Here is a 22,280-nt window from a genome sequence, read left to right on the forward strand (position 1 = left end):
TTTAAAAAGTGGAGTTTTTACACAAATCTACACCTCACCCACTCCAATAAATTAGGAGTAGGAATTACAGAAGCAGGCAGTTGCTAAGTTGTGTAATGTGGGTTGTCTATGTCTGTGTGTTCCTGGCAGGCAGGTGTTGTGAAACACCACAGCAGCCAATGCTACTGGGCTAGCTTAGCAAGAAGGCAGAGGTTTGAAAGGGTGTAGTGACTAAGCCCTGAACTGGACTCAGCTCTCTGGTTAGGCTCATTAGCAGGACATTCAAGGGGAAGCTTTTATTTTCACTTCCTATACTGTGCCTGCTTTGTGGATAAAGTCTGTCAGTTTCTACTACTATCAATTTGGCATCTTTCATGAGCATTATTACAAAATTCACTGAAAAGTGAATAGCTAAAAAGCAAACCATGTTTTAAAGTAACTTCCATCTAGCAGTATACTGTCTTACAGATTTTATAATAAATTTCAACATCAGCACCACAGTTTTGAGAATCATAATTGAAAATTATTTATTTCTGGTAACTTAATTATTTTGTATGTTGATGTATTTCAGATTGAAGGACAAGGACATGGTGCAGTCTTTGACTGCAAGTGCTCTCCTGATGGACAGCATTTTGCATGTACTGATTCTCATGGTCACCTTCTGATTTTTGGCTTTGGTTCCAGTAGCAAATATGACAAGGTACAGTGCAAGATGAAAATCAAAATGTTTGTCTGTGTTGAATGCATTCATGCAAACTTTCCTCTAGAGCTTCATTGTATCATAACATAAGTTTGAGCCATTAATTACTGCATGTTTCAGATTCCTGTTGCTGACATTGAGCTTTCTTTCACTGTCTTTGTTTTTTAAACTATGGAAATATGGTATTAAGCTACTGTTTACATGGGAAGTTAAAAAGAAAATAAACCAGTCACTTACTGTATACTCTCTTAAGTGACGAGGCTACAAGTGTCTACTAATAGATCCACATGGATCATGTGAATGAACCGAAGTTGAGTTGATAATAGTTAAATATTTTGCTTTAAATATTTTTTTGGTTCCTAACTAAGACAAAAATGGGAGAGCGGGGGAGGGTGAGAAAGGGGGGGCAGGTAATACGATTAATTCCTGCTATATGTATTTAAATATCGCATAGCCTGGGAGACAATTTTTTACAGTAAATATACCATGTGATGTATGTCTGCTAATGAAGTTCTGTCATGGATGCCTTGGTGCTTACACTGCAATGTTTCACTGGTCCTGTGCGATTAAAATACTACGTCTTTATTCTAATGTCTACATTGTGTCTTCTAAGTGTGGGTGTCTTGCCACAGACCCTCAGGACTGTGAAGATGCATGGTGATTTTTTTTCCTCTGTGGATGCACATGCCCTGTGGACCATACAGGTTACCTAATCTGGAGTGCTCACATGGTCCTAGTTGTTCTTTTACCATCCAGGGAAGAGGTGAGGTGTATCTCTTCCCCCTCTTTCTAAGACTTAAACAAGCATGTCTGCTCCAGGATTTTCATCTCTGCTTCTGGTAGCTGGCAGTTGAAGTTTGGTTGTGAAGAGCTGGCTTCTGGATCTTGCTTCCGGCTTTGGATCTTTGGATGTATGCTGTCCTTGAAAGCTTTTTGGTAAAGAGTAGCACAGAGAGGCCTGAAGGAGGAATAGCAGAAGAAATTTTAATCTTTGTCTTCTAAACCACTGCATTTCTTTCTGTAGTCTTCCAGCTCTCAATCTGATGCTAGTTACAGCAGCATTTGCATATTGGGGATTTTTTTTTTCTCCTTGGCTCTCAACTAGGATTTGAAGCACTTGGTACTTGGCTGCTATGGCTGTTCCTCACCTATTGCTAGCATGCATTTCCCGTATCATTCCAAAGAAGGCAAATGCGCAGAGAGACACCACAGCAAGGAAAACTAGGATTATCAGATAATTTTCAAAGTCTTTCTTTTTAAGCATTCCAAACTTTAAAGCCTGTTGTCGTAGAAACATTTTTCTCACCATATCCATGGGTCATTCGAGGTGTGTTTTTTTTCTGTCCAATCATTTTGGAATCATATAGTCCTCTGATTCTCAGAAATGATGGAAATGAAATTTGAACTGAGAGCCTTCTTGTGTTTGCTGGAGTTGCCTTTAGACTCCCATTTAAGAATTTATCTTGTGAGGGATTAGATCTGTTTGAAGAATGAAGAGTTGCTTTTCACTTCTCGAATTCTACGTTTTTTTCTCTGAGAAAAAGATGGTTTAAAATTTTTCGCTTATTGGTTGACCTAAAATTATCTTCTCCAGCTGTTATTTTGCTGGTGATAATCTTGTCATGCTTGACCATAGAAGAAATGGAAGCAGACAGGACTTATATTTGTTACCTCTTTAATCTTAGTCTTCAACTCTCAGAAAACTCAGCTTGGAAGTTCCTGGTCTCCTTCTTGTCTGGGTCCCTCCCCTCTTTAATTTTTGTTTGACCTGATTTATGCAGAAATATAACTACAGATAGGTAGGTGGTGGAGATCAGATGTTCTTGATCAGACCTGCAGGCTTTTTTATTTTAAAGTGTTTTCCATCCATCTTGGGTAATGAGTTTTACAGAAGAAAGGAGTGTGGTAACCTGTGCTGAATTCCTGCATTTGCGAGTTATACTCAGGACAGTAATTATAGCTAAGACAATGTTATCTCTGCTGAGAGAGCAAGCTCTTGGTTTTCCCTGTGTTTACTTTTTCTTGTAACGTTCAGATAATACCCATGTTTTCTAGTTCACAGGAACTGCTGTTCTGGTTTTGTTTTTTTGTCCTACATGTGATCTTGGCCACAATGAAGGTGATGGGGTGCTCTCTTGATGATAATATGGTTTAGTGGAGTAATTTTTAGTGATGGAAAGAAAATTTGCTGCTTGTTTGGGGCTCCTTTGTTATTTGACCCAATTAAAGGAACCTTGAGCCAATCTCAGCTGAATTTCTGAGTGTGCGAAGATCATCAGAGATGAGATGAGCCCACTGCCAACAGGGCATGTGCACTTCAGAAGTTCTCGCTTGGCGGGAAGCTTGTCCAGGAATGCCTAACGATTCTAAAGCATAAAGTACCTTTCTGTTGATTTCAAATCTTAGATTGGATTAGGTCTCTGAGCTTTCTAAGGCTTTTTTTCCTTTTATACTGCCCAAACCACAGTTCTTTGTTGGAAGACCTGTGTGGTGGATTGATGCAGTAATGGGGAAAGTCTCTTTGCATTTGCATAGGTCTTCCAATTGGGAAAAACAGAGCATTGTGAATGTGTAGTGCAGTTACTGGAGGAGAGTCTGTGTTGTAGAGGTCAGACCTTGTGGAAAGCTTTTGCTCTGAAACAAAGTGGGTTTGTGAAGTCATATGACTCATACGTGCTAATGGTGTTGTAGCATCTTCTTATTGTATTTGATCTCTTAATAGTGTATCAAGAAATATGTATGATTGTTGGTAATACAGAATCACAGAATATTTTTGGGTGGAAAGGACCTTAAAGTTCTAGGTCCCTAAAGCCAACCCGCATGCTATGGGCAGGGACACCTTCCACTAAACCAGGTTGCTCAAAGCCTCATCCAACCTGGCCTTGAGCACTGTGGTGCTCCAGACTTCTGATACTCTTTGTGGGTCCATCATGGAGGTCAGCCCTGCAAATCATCATCTAATACTGTTAACTGGTTGTCTGCTGAACGTAGCCATTTAAGATTTACTGAAATGTCTTAATTTTGATTTTTCTCAGGACTTAGAGTAGCCTGAGGGCAGTTGTTGCCCTGGGTTTCCAGTAGGGACATTCCAGTATTCTACCCGAGAGTTGATCCTCACCTGGGTTCTTAATGAAACGCCATTCTTATCTTTTGGAGTAGGAAATTGTTTTTTACCACATCTCATTGCACTGCAGAGTCCAAAGAAGGGTAATTGCAGGGAAGTCCTCATGATCTTGCATCCAGGGTCTATTCTGGTAGAGGTCACTGAATCTAAGGAAGAAACTTCTGATCTTCCCTTTTCTTTTAAAACCTGGGATGCAAACAACACTGTGCAGCCAAATCACAGCCCATTAGGACTCACAGTCTGTTTGGTGATGCCATTGGAATCTCTCAGTGTGGGAATTATTTAATAGGACTGCTTACACTAGGTGAAAGTACTGGATACTCTACTATTATTATTCTGGGGAAAAATTTAAGTTGTCCTAGAAGACCTGCATTTTTATCATATTGAGCTATTTGAGCTGAAAAAAATGAAGTTACTAGGCAGACTCTGATTCTGTCAGTCAGGCACATGAAAGTACTTGTATGTTCGGCCTCTGTTAAGTTACAGACAAGCTGACAGCAAGACTTCATCCAGTCATGACTTCTTAACTGCAGTGAGATGTCACCTTGTCCATACTTACTTTGTTAAGGGTAACTTTTGGAATCCATGAAGTAAGTTCTCTGCTATTGCATCTTGCCATGCATCTTTCCAGTTTCTTTCAGTTACTACTTTTTTTAATTTCTGTGGGATCCATATTCTGTGATTCCTATAATTTTTTAAATTTTTCTTGCCCATCTCCTGTGGATGCATGTAGGCATCTGTTGATGTTGGTTTATGGTTGTCTTTCATTCCTGGTTGTCTCAAATCAATAATGGGAGACCTTTGTCATTGAGAGATCAGACCTCTGCACAGATGCTGTAAACTCTGCCTTACTGATTTCTACTTAGCAAGTAACTGAAAACTATGTTATGGATTGGTCATTATGGAGCATTCTTTTCAGAAATCAGAGTATGTTCTATGACAGCTTAGGCATTCCTCTGTATATGTTCCAATATCTCACCTAAGGCAAGACTTTCTGGAGATCTTCATGCCTTAAGTCAATTATTTAATCATTTTTATACTGCACAATCTAATTTGTGTGGATGGTGATATTATGATTTTATTTTTACTTGTTCATAGTTAAGCTGAGTGTATTAGCTGCCAAGAGGTTTGCTTGCCAGTAGGTAGTGTTGGGATGTGTGTCAGCTTGTCTTCTGTTCTCTTTTCTCCTTGCTGTTCAGTATCTTTCTGATTGCACTATATTGAGATGATGTGCCAGCAAGGGACGGAGCTTAAGCCTTTTTCCATGCTCTTTGGACAGTAGAGTTCCTCAGTCTTGAGTGTCTGTGGAAAGTCATCTCGAATAAATCATGAGCAGGTGGACTGAAATAAAGAAGGCTTTGAGCCTGAAGAATTCAATTTTAGATCAGCTTTGTTTTATCTACTGGAACTATTTCACATATCTAGCATTAAAATAGGATGTATGTTTGGCTGCTGGTTGAAGTATTTGGCAATGATATGATGTGATAATATTTTCCTATTCCTCCTCTTCCTACACCATAGCTCCTAAGTCTGTGACACAGTTCTTTCATCAGAATATATATTTAGAGTGTAGAAGAAAATCTGTAAACTAATACGTCCATGCTGTGGTCAGTCAAGTGTCTTACAGCAGTTAAATGTTGCCCCATTCCCCTGTTCTTTAAATGCTCTCCACCCTCAAACATGTGGATTACTGTCCTTGCACTATAATATAGAAAAGGAGTACTGAGGGAAAAAAAATGGAGTCATTAAATTTTGCCCTTTAACTAAGATAAACAGATCATTTTATAACATTGTTTTTGCAAAAGTGACCATGAGTAACATTGTTAAAAATATTTTTGGCAGTTATCTTCTGTATGACTTTTTTAATAGGTTCTTTTAAAAAATTACAAAATGGCTTTGTTTACAGATAGCAGATCAGATGTTCTTTCATAGTGATTATCGGCCCCTTATCCGTGATGCCAACAACTTTGTCCTGGATGAACAGACACAGCAGGCTCCACACCTTATGCCTCCCCCATTTTTGGTTGATGTGGATGGCAACCCTCATCCTGCAAGGTATCAAAGACTAGTCCCTGGTCGTGAGAACTGCAGGGAGGAACAGCTTATTCCTCAGATGGGAGTGACATCTTCAGGTATGGAAACTTTCACTTCACTACACAGTAGCCTATGTAGTTACCTCTAGGTGTTCTATACTTTCCCTTTCACTTCATCCTTTTTATTAATTTCTGAGCATAGCAGTTCATGTATCGTTGAAGAATTACAGTGTCTATGGCACTGATTGCTTGTGACAATTACAGTATTGTCATTGATCAAGTCAGTACTAGTTGATGTTGCAGTGCCAGTTAGCTTGGAGCTCATTTCGTTATTGGAACAGTGTATGATGCTGAGTGAACTTTCAGTTGATCTCTTCGGGATAAGATTTCCTGCTTTTGAAAACCTGGGAAATAGACTGTTCTGCCACAGATCAGTTGGAGTAGGTAACACATACAAGAAGAGAAAAATGAGAGGACACCCTAAACATGCAATCCCCTGCTCCTTCAGATGAAGACAGTCATTAAACTTAAGCTTTGATGGTTTGGTTAGAGAACTCTGAAGACCTGATAAGGGTACAGAATCTAGGAAGTTGTTGAAAAGTTGTATTCTTCACGCACACAATGTGGGAGGAACATGCCTATTCTGAGCCAGTAGGTGGCTATTTGGAAACTGCCAAATGTGGCCCACATGGGTGGGGCTGTAAAAATGATGCCTACTTGTTACGTGTTGCTAGTTTGATATTAGCATGAATGAGCAAACAGTGACTGGTGAAAGCAGCTTTAAATGTTTTCAAGATAAGCATCGATAATTATTTGGATATTCTTGAAAATACAGAGAAAACTGTCTGTAAATAGTGGCTTATACGTACACCACATTTAATCCTGTGTTGTGTCACACATTCTGGGAAGGTTAACTGACGGTGTTGTTAACAAAAGATCTCTATCCTCATTTGTAGACCTGAGAGTTATAAGCCACTGAATACTTGAGTAATAATCTTTAAGGAGCATTTCCATATTTCCTTCAAAATTATAGGAAGAAATGTTACCGGAGAAGCAACTGTAAGAAGCAAAAAGTCCCTTGTGGCTGAATGTATGCTGTGTTTTATTTAACTTTTTAGCTAGTGGCTTTGAAGCTAAATTCAATTTCCAAGGAAGGATATGATTTAAACTTTGTTGTTGCAATTAGAGCATCGATCCATGACATTCTGAAATTCTCCAAATTTTAAAATGTTCTGGGCACATTCTTCAATATAATATCTTGAAACAAGTCACACTCTGCATGCAGACCCAGCAATATTAATCTAATGGTGTGGCTGCATATGACCCATGAATGCCTATAGCAAGATGGTATCCGTACCATTTTGTTTAATAGCAGGAAGCTATCAATTAAGCTGACACAAAGCCGGAGAGATGATGGAGAGATAGAAGACATTTGTCTACCTCTTTACAGTTTAGCAACAATATATGCAGTCTTAGCAGAGCTAAAGTGTGTGCATGTATTTCATATATTACCTCCCACTTAAGGAAGCTCGGTTTCTTTCTGAAACTTTATTGTGGAATTTGACGGATCTCCCTCGGAGCACTGATAATTTATTTCTTGTCAAGTTTTCTGTAGGGGCTTATAAGACCAGGGGGAATTTAGGTAGTGATGCTTGATTTACTGCTTAGATAAACGTGAAGCTCCTTTAAACCAGATATTTTGAAAAATCAAATATATACCAGTGTCTTCATTATTTCTTTAAAAAACCTCAAAAAATTTGCTGTCACTTGGTGAAGGCAAAATCTAGCAAGCTAGATACATAAAGACACATAACATTTTGTTTAGGTAGCTGTTCCTTATTTAAGAACATTCTTGGGTTGTTAGTTGTTTTTCCCATTGTTTTCAGCAGGCAGTATGTTGGATTATGAGATCACCAAATCTGTCTCACTATGTGGGTCAGAAAATATCCAGCTGTGGTTATACCAGAGCTCATTCCATGATTCCAAGCTTCTGCTGCTTTAGGGAAGTTGACTTCAACTACAGTAACCTTGAAACCCTGAGAGCACTGTCTTAAATATTTATGTTCTTTCTGCATACCATCATCTGTTAAGAGAGAGCTCCTTCTGTCTAGCCACATAATCAAAGTTCTTCATTTCATAGCCCAGTTACTGCAGTATCTTGTCTTTGATCTTGCAAAGTGCAGTTGATAATATGATATCTCTTCAGAATTATGCTGGGAAAATAATTTCTGTAGCTTTTTTCTTTGAACATTGTCATCCTTCAGTACAAAATTTTGCAAGTTCTGCTTCTCTTGACCAGAGCTTCCCACCAATCCACCATCTGACTATTCTGCGTGGAGGTATCTGATGTCCTTTTCAAATGAGTACTGTAGCCCTTGCCTATTTCTCCATAACTAATTTTTTGGTGACCACAATATGAGAAGTTTGTGTGTTTTGTGCTTATATGCTGTTTATTTTGCTTGCTGTGCAGATACAGTATTATCACCTTGTAATCACTTCTGTGAGAACTATTTCTTGTCTTTTATTTGAGACCTACCCAAAAGAAGGTTTCATCGCTGTTTTATATACCAAAGATTATTAACATTACTTAGTCTGTGTCGTCATTATGCCCATATGGAGCTCAGTCAGACATTTTTACTGTTTGGTGTTCTGCAGTGTAGATAATTCTTCCCTAATTCAGTTAGTTCTTGAAGTAGTTATTTTATTGAAGCTTATACTGAAGTGTTTAGCCTGCCCAAAATGCATTATAAAGCATGAATTAGAACAGTTTATATTAACTGAGGAACAACAGTTGTATTCAGCTTCTGTGACTTGTTTGCTCTTGATCAAATTTAGGCATTTATGAGGAGTGGCATGTTATCGTCCTGACCCTCCTTCAGAAAATACAGTGCTCTCAATATATTAAGAAAAAGGTTGTCCTGTTTAAAAACTGGCTGTTACAAAAATATGCATTAGCCCATATTTACACATGTGTATATGCATTCGGTCCTTCATTTGTATGTTGTTTTCTTATATATTTTACTTCATAGGGTTGAATCAAGTTCTAAGTCAACAAGCAAATCAAGAAGTTAGTCCGTTGGATAGCATGATTCAAAGACTTCAGCAAGAGCAGGACCAGAGGCGCTCTGGGGAAGCAGGAACCAGTAGTACGAGTCGGATAAACAGAGGTAGATTACTGGGAGATGGGTGTTGTGGAGAGTCGGAAAACATAAATTACATTATTGTGCACGATTTGTGAATTTTCTGGATCTATCAGAAAGGAGGTGTGGAGCCATGGAAAAGACGGAGCTTCCCTGTTTTTTTGGTTTTTTTTTTGTTTTGTTTTTTTTTTTTTTTTTTTTTTGTTTTTGTTTTTTTTTTTTTAACCTGTTTGCAAAATCTCAGAATTCTTACCATTACAAATTTATCCTTAATGTTATTGTGTATGCTTATCAGGGAACTTGAAGCAACTGCATTCCCTTAGAACTAACTACCCTACTGTTTAATCTGGAATTGGCTATCTACTTGATTAAAACCTGAATTGTCTCAAATAAGAAAATAGGAGGGAGAAAAGGGGATGGAGTTGCTTGGTTTTCAGTACACCTGTTCCACACTTCAGTGTCTTGCCGCTAGATTGTGTAGTAGTTTTCAACACTTAAAACATTGTAGTTGGCAGTCCACCTGAGTAAGCAAGAGTAGCTTCTGTGTGCAAAGATGTAGAGAAATGTTAAAGTTTTGCTACAGTGTAGGTGTCCTGAAGGTTTTGGCAGGCATTTGTGGTTTTGGTTTGGGTTTTTTTTTGTTGAGTTTATTTGTTTTAACCCTTTCTATCATTTCACCTTTTTGTCTGTAAATTTTACAGCGTGAATTCATAATAATTTGCAGCATTGTGGCTTCTTTTCTGAAGGTGTAGGAGACACTGATTCAGTGAGATAGCTCACCTTTTTATAACATGCATCTAGAGTGCAGTAGCAATAGTCAGCTTCATACTTTTATACAAAAGCAAACTAATGAAACATTTGCTTCACTTCCAATTGTTGATACAGCTGTTCCTTTTCTATGTGAATTTTTAAGTATAATATACTGCAGCCCAGTAGCTGTTTACATGTGTGTGTTTTGATGACTATAGAAACTGATGAAATAGTTATATTCAGCTCATATTTAGTTTCTTTTGAAGGAATAGATAGGTAAAAGTTTTGGGGTATGGGTTTTTGGGTTTTTTTGTTTGTTTTTTTTTTTTTTTTAGTTTGAGTTTGTTTTTGAAATGCTTCCCTTAGAATTTCAGATCAAGTACAACTATCACTTTTTTACTTTTTAGGATCTGTAAGTTCTACCTCAGAAGTACATTCTCCACCAAATATAGGATTAAGGCGTAGTGGACAAATTGAAGGTGTGCGTCAGATGCATAGCAATGCACCAAGAAGTGAAATAGCCACTGAGCGAGACCTTGTGGCTTGGAGTCGAAGGGTTGTAGTGCCTGAACTGTCTTCTGGTGTGGCCAGGTAAGTATAGGCTAAGTATGCAGTGAATATTAGCTTGGTGAACTTAACAGTTTTGAAATTCACATTGTCACAGAATTATTTATGTGGTATTTATCTATTGTGTAGTCTCATATTTCTTATAGCATTGGGTTTAGTTTCAGATCAGTTGTTTGCATAACACTTGAAACATCTTGGAATTGTAGAGTAATTGTGAATAAAAATCACAATCATTTAACAAATGACAGAGTATTTTGAGTTGTATATGCAGTGGGATCTAGCTGCCTCAGTGTATTCTGACTTGTAGCATGAGATTACAGTATGTTTTTTCTCTATTTGTACCTGACATTATATGGCATTTTATGGCTGGGGCACTGACCTGATCCATTAGGTGCTTGAGGTGAATTTTGATTTCCAAACTGGAACTTTAGTTAGTTTGCTAATTAACTCTTGTGATGAACACTTACATCAGTAAGTAAAAAAAAAAACCACTTTCTAATCACAATCAAACATAAGCTGCTTTAGCTTTTTGAAGTAAGATAAAAATCTTACTTTGTTCAGAAAGTGTAATATTGAAGTCATATTCTGACTGTAAAGAAAAGAACTAGTATTCAAAGAGTGTTGTAAATGTTGAACACCTATTTCTTAATTCGGAATCAGTCTCAGTTGTAGTATTAACTTGCTTTAAGGTTAACATCTCAATTTTATTTTTTTCAGTAGGCAGGAAGAATGGAGAACAGCAAAGGGAGAAGAAGAAGTAAGAGTGTATCGATCAGAAGAGAAAAGGAAACACATAACAAGTCACATTCAAAGAGAGAATAAGATACCCACATTCTCTAAGGTAAATAGTCACGTTTAGCTTATTGCAGTAAGAAGCCTAAAATATAACTTAATGACTTAAGCCACAGAAATTTACACTCCTCAGTTTTAAAAACTAGGGGTACAGGAATTTGTTTACCTCCCCAGAATGAGGAAGCACATCTCTACTGATGTTTCACTATATTCTGGATAAACAATGGGGATTGCTTTTAGAACCCCCTGAGAAGCCATGTGAATGTGGTGTTTGGGCATGATTTGATGTAGGGAGTCTGTTGCTGTTAATCAGTATACCCTGCTAGTCTTGTCTACTGTTTGACATACTGTTCTGCAGAAAGGTTTGATTAAAACTCAAGTCACAGTTCTTAACTTTAACATATTTAAATGTGCCTCCAAATACAGAACTGGGTATTTTCTCTCATGGTTCCTAATAATCATATAGTGATTTTGGATGGGATGTTTCTAAGTTGTGGTTTTTGCTAGAGCTGGACTACATTTTTCAGAAAAGAGGAAAACAGGATAGATGAAATAGAAGGGAATGGGTTGTATTAAAAATGAAAGTCATAACTTGCAAAAAAATCTGATACATTTATGCAGGTAAGAAAATGTGAAGGATGTATGTTCTACATTTACAAAAATTATTTTACTTTTTTGTTAGAAATTAGTTTTATCTGTGTATCTCACATGCTTACTTGTGCTTTTCTAGCTAAATAACCAATTATATTTTGTAATCTACGAAGTAAATTTCAAACAACTGTAAAGGAGAACCCGCGCTTTGGATTTTGTAGGATGTTTGTTCTAGATGAGACTGTTTCACCTTTAATCAAAAGCTTAGTAAAATACAGGCCTTAGAAAATGCCTGTACATTGTCCGTTGAAAAGTAAAGATGGCTTACAGGGTTCAAGATGGAAAATTTAAAAATAAGTATTAATAGCAAGTATATAGAAGATTGTGCAGCTCTTAACTTTATCAGAGTACCATAGTTAACGCCTGTGCTAATTATTACTCACAGTCTGGGGGAGGAAGGGACTGAGATTGAAAGCTGGCTGGAAATAAGTAGATTTCAGATATTCAGCAGTGCTTCTGTGTTTTTTAATAATGACGAATTAAATTTGCATGCAGTTGAAAGTGTAAATTTGAGATGGGCAAGTTTCTGCTTGATACTAAATTTGAGTGTTCAGTTTTGCTTCTGTTTTTATACTCGGCCGATGTAAAGCTTTGGAAAGAAGTGAGATTAACACTTCCCCCCAAAAGTCCCCTGATAATTTCCAGGTTTTCTCCAGTTTCTTTTGTGTATCAAAACTGCGTGTATTGCTGTCTTAAGAAATGGTACTGATACACAAATTTCAGTGCTGCAGGCAGAACATTGTGTTTGCCCAAGGTAAAGCAAGCAAACGTGTTTTTTTTTTTCAGTGTATGTCCAGGTTTTGTGCATAGAGGGAAGAAGCTCTGTGCCACTTACGGTTCTGAAGGTTGACATGGCAGGGCTTATTAATGAAATATCAAGGCACCAGAAATCTTGGTAACTCCCATTTTCCTCTTGGAATAATGGAACGCGGGCCTCAAATTCAGATTTTAACCAAGCTGTTTCTTGTCTTGAGGGGATATATTTTGGTGTGGAATTATAGACTTTCTTTTAGTTTAATTAAACAATTGCACTGTTCAAGAGTTTGTTTTGTTTGGTTTTTCCTGCAGCTACAGCCCAGTTAGAAGATCCTTCCTGGTTATGTGAATTCCTACCAATTTACCCTTAAATTTCTCATTGGATTACAGTTTTCCTAAAATATCACTAGGACACAAACATAACAGAGTAGGATAGTTGGGCCCACGTTTTGGTTTCAGCAATTACTTCTATTGCAGCTTTGAAACAAAGAAACTTAATATGGATGCTTTTGGAAAGCTGTTCTCAGAGGAGACATTTTTTAGTCTCCAAACTTGAAAGGTAGCGCTGGATCCTTTTGAACCCCACATTTTCATTGTGGATATTTATGCCCTTAAAATCCTTCACAACTACAGCTAGCATGGGAAAATCTTTCTTCAGTTTCCTGTACTTACTTGGAGAAGAATATGTCCTTCATTTATCTCAGTCCTTGAAGGGTCTCTGATCTGGATTCTGATGCCCAGAATATGAGGGAGAGAACTTGGTAAATTCTTTAGTCACTTCCCACCTTTGTCCTGAGGAGACAGAGCAAAAAACAGAGAGTCATGGTCTCTGTAATTGAGAATGTCAGTAAATTTCAGTAATTAAAATCCCTTGAGATAAATCTCAGAGGGATTCAGAAATGAGTAGATATCAAATGAGTTTTAAATAAGCAAATTTGCAAGAAGAAAAGGATGCTTGATCATAACTGATTTGAGTTTCCAAATTAAACTCAGATTTTAATGATTGGCATTGTTGCTTATGGCTAGCATGAGCAACACTTCTGCCCAGTAGTGTCTGAACAATAGGCATGGTGAATTGGAATTGTCATCTTCTGCAGTGTCCATAATAAAATCAAACTGGGAAGAGAAGCGAGACTGACTGCACTCTAGAAACTGTTATGTGATAGTTTTAAGGGTTTTTAAATAGAAGTTAGTAACTTTAATTATAGCAGCTCTTCTGCTGCTGTTCTTTACAGTAACTGTCTGGCTTTAAATACAAGCTGTGTTAAGTTGAAGATAGAACTGGAAAGTATTGTGTACATCTTCGTTTTCCTTGAGTGCATGCAGTAGCTTTTGATACTGATACCTTGTCATTTGTATTACAGTAGTGTTGTGAGACTACAGTCCTTTTGTGTTATATAATGAATTTTTAAGGCTTTAATGAGAGAATTTATGATCTAGAGGAGATGGCAACACCTTAAATGAAATGTAGGGGAAAACATTATCACCTAGTAATGTATAGACTTAAAAATTACAGCATCAAAAATTCTAGGAAGTCTCTCATTCTACAGTACCGTCACCTGGTCTGAGAACAGAGTAAATAGAGCTTGTATTAAAACATTGTTCTCATATGCAACTTCATTTCTATTTATACCAGTAGGAAATATTAATTTTTGTATCAGCTTTTGTGAAATTTCAGTTCTGTTCATGTAGTGAGAAAAATGTGTTTTCTTTCATTCCCCTTAACTGAAAAGAGTGAAAAATACAGAAATAAAATGAAAAGGAGGGCAGGAACAAATGTTAGCATTTTGGATTACAAGCTAAAAGCATAGGTCAGTACAGAAGAACACAGAGCAACTGTAATTACTTTTTGAGGAGATTCCAAGTACTATAACTATTTTTTTTAGTCCAGGGTCATTATAAGGGTGTGTTAAAAGTAGCACAGAATCACAGCTTAGTCTTTCTTCTTTAACAATATCTCCAACTCAGATGGAAGTCACGTAAGCATTCTCATTTTTAAAGTTAGAAACCCCACATATCTTTGGCACAGGTCATATTGAGAAGCTGTATGTGATTGTTTGAGGGACTAATGGACTTGTGTGAGGGAGCCTAAAAGCTTGGGTATTTTGACCTGAATAATGTTTAGTATCACTGATCTGCATGTTAAATAAAGAACTCTGCTTGACTTTCAAAGTCATTGGTGAGGAATAGGGTTTTCTTTGGGTTTTATTATTAAACAAAAGCACTTTAAAACCCCCAAGCCCTTAATGACAGAGGATAGAATGGGACATTGGAATGTCCTAATTTTTGAAGTGGAACTGTATTTCAAATTATTTTTTTCAAGACCATGCCAAAGATGGGAAGTGAGAGAAGTAACATGTTTAGGTAAATGTTCCCAGTCCAAGCAATCTACTGGGATTACAGAGCATTTTAATAAACACTGGAAGAGTGTGAGATTTTTATACAGTAGCAGGTTGATGTGGTGTGTGTTCTAGTAAAAAATGACAAAAAATGAAGTATTTCAGCTTAAAGGTAATAAGAAATTATAAGCAGAAATCTGAAGGAATTAAAATTTGAGATTTTTATGGATGGATACAAGTATAGGCCTCTGTGACAGGTGCAATGACAATTGTAAGCTAACAGAAAGCAGTGATGAGAAATGTGTGCATTGTTTTGTTTAGACGTATTCCTCAGAAGTAGTAATTTCTCCATTTACATGTTATTTAAACACTACTTCCAGGTAAATCTGCAAGATGTTAAGAGCAAAATAATCTAAAACCTGAGAGACTAAGCACTGACTGCTTAGTGCCTATTATCTTCACTGCCTTTGGAATAGTTCTCACTAATGTCTTACACGTGATGTGGTAAGAGTGAAAACGAAGTAGTTGCAAGCACTGATTCAGATTTGAGAATATGGAAGTGTGCTTTTTAGTCAGAAAATGACAGGACAAGAGGCAGTGGGCACAATCTGCTGAAACAAGCAGTTCTGCCTGAACATAAGGAAGCCCTTCGCTGTGAGGGTGACTGAGCACTGCCACAGGCTGCTCAGAGAGGCTGTAGAGTCTCTAACCTTGGAGGCGCTCAGAAGTTGTCTGGACGTGATCCTGGGCAGCTGGCTTTAGGTGCCCCTTCTTGAGCAGGGGGGTTGGAAATGATGACCTCCGGATGTCCCTTCATCATCAACCATTCTGTGAAATAAAAACTGTTTTGGCGCTAACAGCTTGGGGGATTTGTTGTATTTATCATCTGGGGACAACTCATGGTCAGCAAAGAATGTTAAACTTGGGCAAAGGTACATGCTAATGACCTTGGTAATGTAAAAGTATCCCTCTCCAGAAAAATAACAACTTAAATTCAGTAAGGACATTTAAGTTCATAGAGAAAAGTTGGACTGAAGAATTTAAATAGCATACCTAGTCAAGAATGAAAACAGTTCTGTAGGCTACGTTGACTTTCAGCATATTGTTTCAAATACAATGTTGTGAAAATCGTATGCAGACAAAAAAGCAGAAGTTTCCTTTTTTTGTCTTAAAGAGGCTGCAAGCATCTGTTTAATGTTAGGGTTCTGACACTTTACATATGCTTGTGCTCTGCCCCTGTGAAAATTTCTAGTAGAGGCTAATTCCTGTTTCTTAAGGAGGACCTATTTTTAGATAAAGAGTAGATACTGCTGGTGAAGAAATAGAATGAAAGCGCTACAGCCAAAGTTTTCTAAAACAGCTGCAGCCCTGTATGAAAGCACAGCAAAGCTGTGCTTCCTGGTGGAGTCACAGTCTTGAGGACAGTAGAGTGTGGTGGTCTGAGTTGTCAGGACATCACTGAGTTTCCACTGTATATTTCACAGATAGTATTACAAAGATGCTCAGCAGTGTCCAGATGACCTGTTTGTATCTGTCCTGCTCAAATACAGGAAGTGCCATCATTTGTATTTTGCAGAAAAGCTGTTCTGACAGTAGCTGTAAGTTCTGGCTTATTTGTAGATGTGCTCTGATATTGACTGGGAGCCTTGGATATGATACAAAGTACTTGGCATATATGACTGTTCATCAAAGTGTAGCAAGAGAAAGTGCTGATTGAACCTCAGATCAAAGGTTATCTTGGCTTTGTTTCCAAGCCTCCCATTAGAGTTGAGAGTCTAATTTCAAACTCTATTTAGGATATATATTTGGAAGGCAGGGGGTAGAGACCATCAGCTGTTTCTTCAGTAACTGTCGAACCTGATGGGTTCCATTTTGTTAGAAAAAGACTGTAATACTTTGTTGTTAGTCAGACCTTCACACCTGGCCCTACCCATCCCTCAAATAAAGATCTGCCTGATCTGCAGCTTTTCATCAGAGTTTGGCAAAGCTGTGTGGAATAGGAGTCATGTTAAATACATTTTTTTCAGCAAGATGTGGCAGACCTTTTATGGTCCCTGCTTGAGCAGTGGGGTTGGACAAGGTGCTATCCAGAGGTCCCTTACAACCTCAATTATTCTGTCATTCTGTTGCTTATGGATAATTACTTGTGTGTTTGGATGTTTTGGGTTTGTGGGGTTTTTTTGTTTTCATTTTGGGTTTATTATTATTATTATTATTGTTGTTATTATTATTATTATTACCCATTCTTGGTTTGCCATTAAATCTTTCCAAAGCAATTTTGTTACCCTTTGGCATCACTCCGGCCCAGTATTTTGTACAGTCATGTTACTTCCTTCCAGGAAGGAATAGTCAGGGTGAGGGGGTATTCTTTTTCCTCAGGCTTTGAATTGCCAGAAGAGAACAACTCTTTCCAAAATCAGAGTAATGCAAAATGCTTCAGTTTCTCAAGGTTCCATAGCTTCAGTATAAGTAGTTAAAAGCTATATTTATAACAGCCGTTTGAGAAATCTCACCTCTGAATAGAAATGGGGATGTAAATTTTTAGGACTTTAGTTTCTAGAGAGAAGACATGATTATTTTTGTTGGGCTGTGATTATAGCTTCTGTAAAATACATCCTCATTATTTAAAAGGATACTTGACTAATTTATTTGAGTTTCTGTGATGCCATTCTGTTGTCTGTGCTTTTTCATACTGTGTTTCATGATGCTAAGAGGCAGACGGGCTTTATAAAAAAAGTTACAATTCAGTGACAGAAGCAAGTTGGTGTAACACTGGCTCTTGTAAGCTCTGTGCTTCAGCAGTGAATCTTGAAAGCTTGACAAGGAGTGAAGGACAGAAGGGCTCAGCCCTTGTATGATGGGCTCAGCCACTAGTCTTAGGGCTGCTGTGGAGCTGTTCTGGGTCAAGTCAGAGCAGCTTGAGGAGATCTGGTAGTGCTGCCAGCTTGAATCCAGAAGGAATGGCCTAGGTCTTAAAACTTTTGGGTAATGATAAAATGCTGATTGCTGAGCAGTCCCATTAAAAGTGTCTTTGGTAGCTGTGCTGTCAGTGCTAGGATACCCAACTTGAATTCACTAGACAGAAAAACAGAAATGCAACGCTCACTGAATAGAGCACAGAGCAGTTTGTGTTAGTCTGATGTGCTTTGGTGGAAACTGTAATGCAGTTGTACAGTTTTCACCAAAAAGCAGTTGTGGGTTGTTTTTTTTGGTTTTTTTTTTTTTTTTTAACTCGATGAGAAAATTTAACCTCATGAATCAACTTTTATCATACATGACAGGACAGATATTCCCTTCCCTGCAAAAGAAAAAGCAGGAGAAACAGGTACAAGTAGTCTGCCCTGCTAGAAGGCTCTGCTAATATTAGCATCATTCTGTGGTTTGCTCCAGTTCTGCTTTCTTCATCTCTGCAACTGTTTTTTCAACCATATCACTATCTAATAGATCTCTGAGGTTTTCTTTATGGAAGAAAGCACTGGGGAAGTGGTACCACCTTTTGTGGCATTTAGGAATGGGTCCAAAAACTATTTAGTTGAGTCTGAGCTAGGCTTAAGTTTGAATATTCATGCCAAAAAATTAGCACAAAACTCTTGAAATTGAGATTGTAGCTCTTTTTTGAGGGGGGTTCTTGGGTTTTTTATTCGTTTGTTTGGGGCTTTGCCAGGGGTTGGGAACTAAGACAAGATAAATCACTTTGTGGGGAGAGCAAGTGTTTGCATTATGTATATTCTACAGGAGGAACAAAATCTCTTAATGCTGGAATGTGAAATGTTTCTTAATTAGAGCCTTATTTCATTTTCCTAATCTTCATAAGAATTTAGATTCTTTCCAACTGACTCATTTGTTTGAACTGTTCCATGCATCATCGTACCATTTAAAGGCCTTTACTTGCTAACAGTCATCGCTGTATGCCAAGGGATGTATTGCCATATGGGTGCCTCTTCTGACAGATCTGACCACTCAGCTGCAAAATAACACACTTGGGAGTTCTCTGTAAAAGCCCCCTTTCCTCTGATGTCCATTTTTAGTGTAATTTTGAGCTGTTAGAAGCTCTTAGCAGCCTATCAGTAGTTAACTGATAAATACTTTGTAAGAATGAATAGTTTTGATAATTAAAGGTGAATTTTTTTTATTGTGTCTGGGAAGAAATTTTCATCATTTCCAGAATGTACTGAACTGCTTGGTGCTTATATTCAGCTGTGTACACGGAGTGCTTTCTTCAGCAGTTCTTCAGTTTTGGACTCGTGGCCTGGTTTGCATTTTGCAATGTTGAAGGTTGTATCTTGTTGCTCCTGCAAAAGTTGCTTCCTGGAATACTGTTATTAAAGAAGATACTATGTAATAATAAAATGTATACACAACAATTATGTATTTTGACATTTGTATCTTCACAGAACCATTCTCATGATCATTTACTAGACACGAGCGACTCAAAAAAACAGCAGCAAGCTAATCAGCACAACTACCGTACGAGATACGCAGTAGAAGAAACTGCAAGGCCTGCTGAAGAGTTAGAAAATGGACACAGTTCCTCAGATGTAAGATCCTTATTCATGAGGCAATCTTACGTATTCCATTTCTACTTGTTAAACTCCTGCCTCAGCTAATTAAGCATTGTTTCTAGTGGAAACTCCTGTTGTGTTTTCCACTGTGCGTTTTCTTACACCTCTTTAAAAAATACAAAGAATTAGGTTTTCACATATTGTTGTATATTTAGTATTACTTAAAAATAATTATCAGAAAGGGAGAAATGCTCATTTGTAAGGGCATTTTATGAAGTGTATGTGTGCAATGCTGTATCTTCCCTCTATTTGTAAGCCTAGTCAGCATTGCCCAGATGGCCTAGCAAGTATGGTCACCAACTCTAGGTGGCCCTGCTTGAACATCAAGGTTGGATAATACAACCTCCACGCATCCCTTCCAGCCTTAACCATTCTGTGCTTCTGTAGCTATAATAGAGAAAGGAGTAGTAAGAGTATATAAAGTTCATACTGGGTTTTTGTTTTATATGAATTGAAAAGATGTGGAAATAATTGCATTAAAAGGGCTGGAACTAATTTTCAAAAGGGTAAGCTAGCCTCTTTAATTGACGATTGAGAATCACTCAGGACTCCACTGGCTGTATGTTGCTCTACACTTGTGCATCTATACAGGCATAGATACTGTTTTATTTCTTTCATTTCATTACATCCATTAAAGTAAAATAACTATTTGCAAACTAAAATGCCTTTTTAACAGTATAAAGCTTTTGTACTGCTAAATGTTTATAACACATATAAAGCCTAGAAGAGTTTTAGTCATATTGTCATTTGTTACAAATTTTTTGAGGCTTAAAGAAAATGCTTTCTTTTTCTCTGCCTCCCCTTTGCCCCCGCTGTGTTAGGAAGGGGAAGTAGTTGTTGCCAGTGGTGGAACATCAGAAGATGATGAAAGAGCATGGCACAGTGATGGCAGCTCTAGGTAAGTGACAGTATAAAGTCCTGCTGATATATTTTAAATAATCTTCTCTGGAAACAGTTAATGAGTAATAATGAAAATTGTGCACATTTAGAAGAAAAGATGCAAAAGAACTTAAAACTTTCAGGCATTAAATTTTAGCTATATTACTAATTAAAATTTAGGAAAGGTTTCATCCTTGTTTGTGAGAAGAATTGCTTCCATTTGGTTTTGCAGGAGGGTAGCATGCATGCTTCAAGCATGTAGTAGCATTTTCCTGACTGTCAGTCTGTGATGTGTGGCTGCCTTGCTGACCCTTGGTTTGAAATTAGAGAGCAAAGCTTGAGGAAGCTTCACACCATCCTTGGTTTCTTTAGCAGATTGAGTATTTTTGTTGAAACTATTCAAAATCAGAAGTCCTGAGAACAATATTCAAATTTTCACATGTATCATTCTTGAATTGACCCGAGTGAACAGTGGTTTACTTCTTGTGGTGCTAGAAGCTGTTTCTTGCAAAACTGAATCATCTCACGGTTTTTAGTTTACTAACATTTAAATTGTAGATAGAACATAGGGGTTTAGGCACTGGTTTTAACTGTTAAAATATTGTAGTTACTTAGAATGTTGACTATGATCTTCTGTTGGGTTATATCCTGTAATTGCTTTTTAAGTTCCATTTTTTAATTTCTTTTCTATTTCGGTATATGATACATAGTGACTACTCAAGTGATTATTCTGACTGGACGGCAGATGCAGGAATCAATTTGCAACCACCAAAGAAAATCCCTAAAGTTAAAACAAAGAAAGCAGAAAGTAGTTCAGAAGATGAAGAAGGACCTGAAAAACAAAAGAAGCAAATTAAAAAGGAAAGGAAAAAAGGAATTGAGGAGAAAGATGGACCATCAACATCACCAAAGAAGAGGAAACCCAAAGAGAGAAAACAAAAGGTTAGATGTTCTTCTTATATTGCAGGATGCTCACTCTTGATGTCTTGGAAAGAATTAGTTATATGATTCGGTTACATGTACTACTTAATATTGTCTAATTTGAAAACACATCGTGACTTGTGAGAAATGATAATTACTGACTCTTGTAAGTCAAATGATAGATTGTCGTAATGATAAGCTTTCTAAGTACGAGGCGCTTCGCTTAAGGAACAGTTTTAATGTTCTTAATACCATCTTTTCACAGACCAGAAACTTCTTTCTATGGATATATTGAATATTAGTATAACATATGCTTGTATTTTTCCGGCTGTACTGTCTTCCTGCTTAATTGCACTTAGTCTGCACAATCATGTTGTTTTTTTCTATCAGTTCCATGAGATATGATGTTTGCTTTATGCTTGCTGCTATACTTCTATCAGGGGGAATTTCACTGGATCAGAGTTCTGCTGTTTGTCTGTTTTGTATTTTGTTTGCTTTCGAATATATTCATGTCATTCCAGTTTAGATCAGTACACATGGAAATTTTGAGTTACTTTGGTACATTTGAATATGTTACCCTTGGAGTATCCCGTTTGCAGTCTCGGGGTAGAGTCTTCTGTCAGTGGCTATATGGTGTAGATTTCTGTACAACTGGCCAAGGTTTCTTTCTGTACGTGGACAAGATTCTGTTAATTTCAAAGCAACCTTGCTTGAATGGTTGTATAAAACCCTGTTTTATATGGCATATCAGATATAGACATGCACTTAGGACCAGCAACTGCAGTGAACTTTGTTACTTACAAATGCATGATATGAGCACATAGAATTTGAAACTGCAGTCCTGCAGCACGTTATAATAAAATATACCATTAAGTAATATGGAGGTATGCAATCTGGGTCATTTCCACATGCTTTACCTCTGTTTGTTTCTTAATCTCTCCCTCCTCCTTCCACGGGGCTCCTTAATTGGCACCTGTATAATTGGTTTTATGGACCAAGGCAGTTGATTTTAATAAGACACTTCCCAAAATAGAGGGCTTCCTCAAATGTTATTTAATTCATATAAATCTTCTGTGTGTATTTTCTT

General features: G+C 37.4%; 1 protein-coding gene across 3 annotated transcripts in view; it reads left to right on the top strand.

Moving 5' to 3' along the window:
- The window catches only part of PHIP (pleckstrin homology domain interacting protein), a 108,441-nt gene that overhangs the window by 56,569 nt on the left and 29,592 nt on the right, over positions 1-22,280 (top strand). For all 3 annotated transcript variants that reach the window (XR_010613201.1, XM_065681389.1, XM_065681391.1), the window contains exons 16-23: positions 551-679; positions 5,710-5,935; positions 8,866-9,003; positions 10,134-10,317; positions 11,011-11,134; positions 19,226-19,369; positions 20,215-20,291; positions 20,983-21,214. Coding sequence is in view for 2 of the 3 variants with exons in the window: in XM_065681389.1 (XP_065537461.1) it covers positions 551-679; positions 5,710-5,935; positions 8,866-9,003; positions 10,134-10,317; positions 11,011-11,134; positions 19,226-19,369; positions 20,215-20,291; positions 20,983-21,214 (1,254 nt within the window). In the remaining variant the exon portion in view is untranslated. The remainder of the gene's footprint in view (positions 1-550; positions 680-5,709; positions 5,936-8,865; positions 9,004-10,133; positions 10,318-11,010; positions 11,135-19,225; positions 19,370-20,214; positions 20,292-20,982; positions 21,215-22,280) is intronic.

The sequence above is a fragment of the Lathamus discolor genome, chromosome 5 (genome assembly GCF_037157495.1).
Source record: "Lathamus discolor isolate bLatDis1 chromosome 5, bLatDis1.hap1, whole genome shotgun sequence".
NCBI lineage: Eukaryota > Metazoa > Chordata > Aves > Psittaciformes > Psittacidae > Lathamus > Lathamus discolor.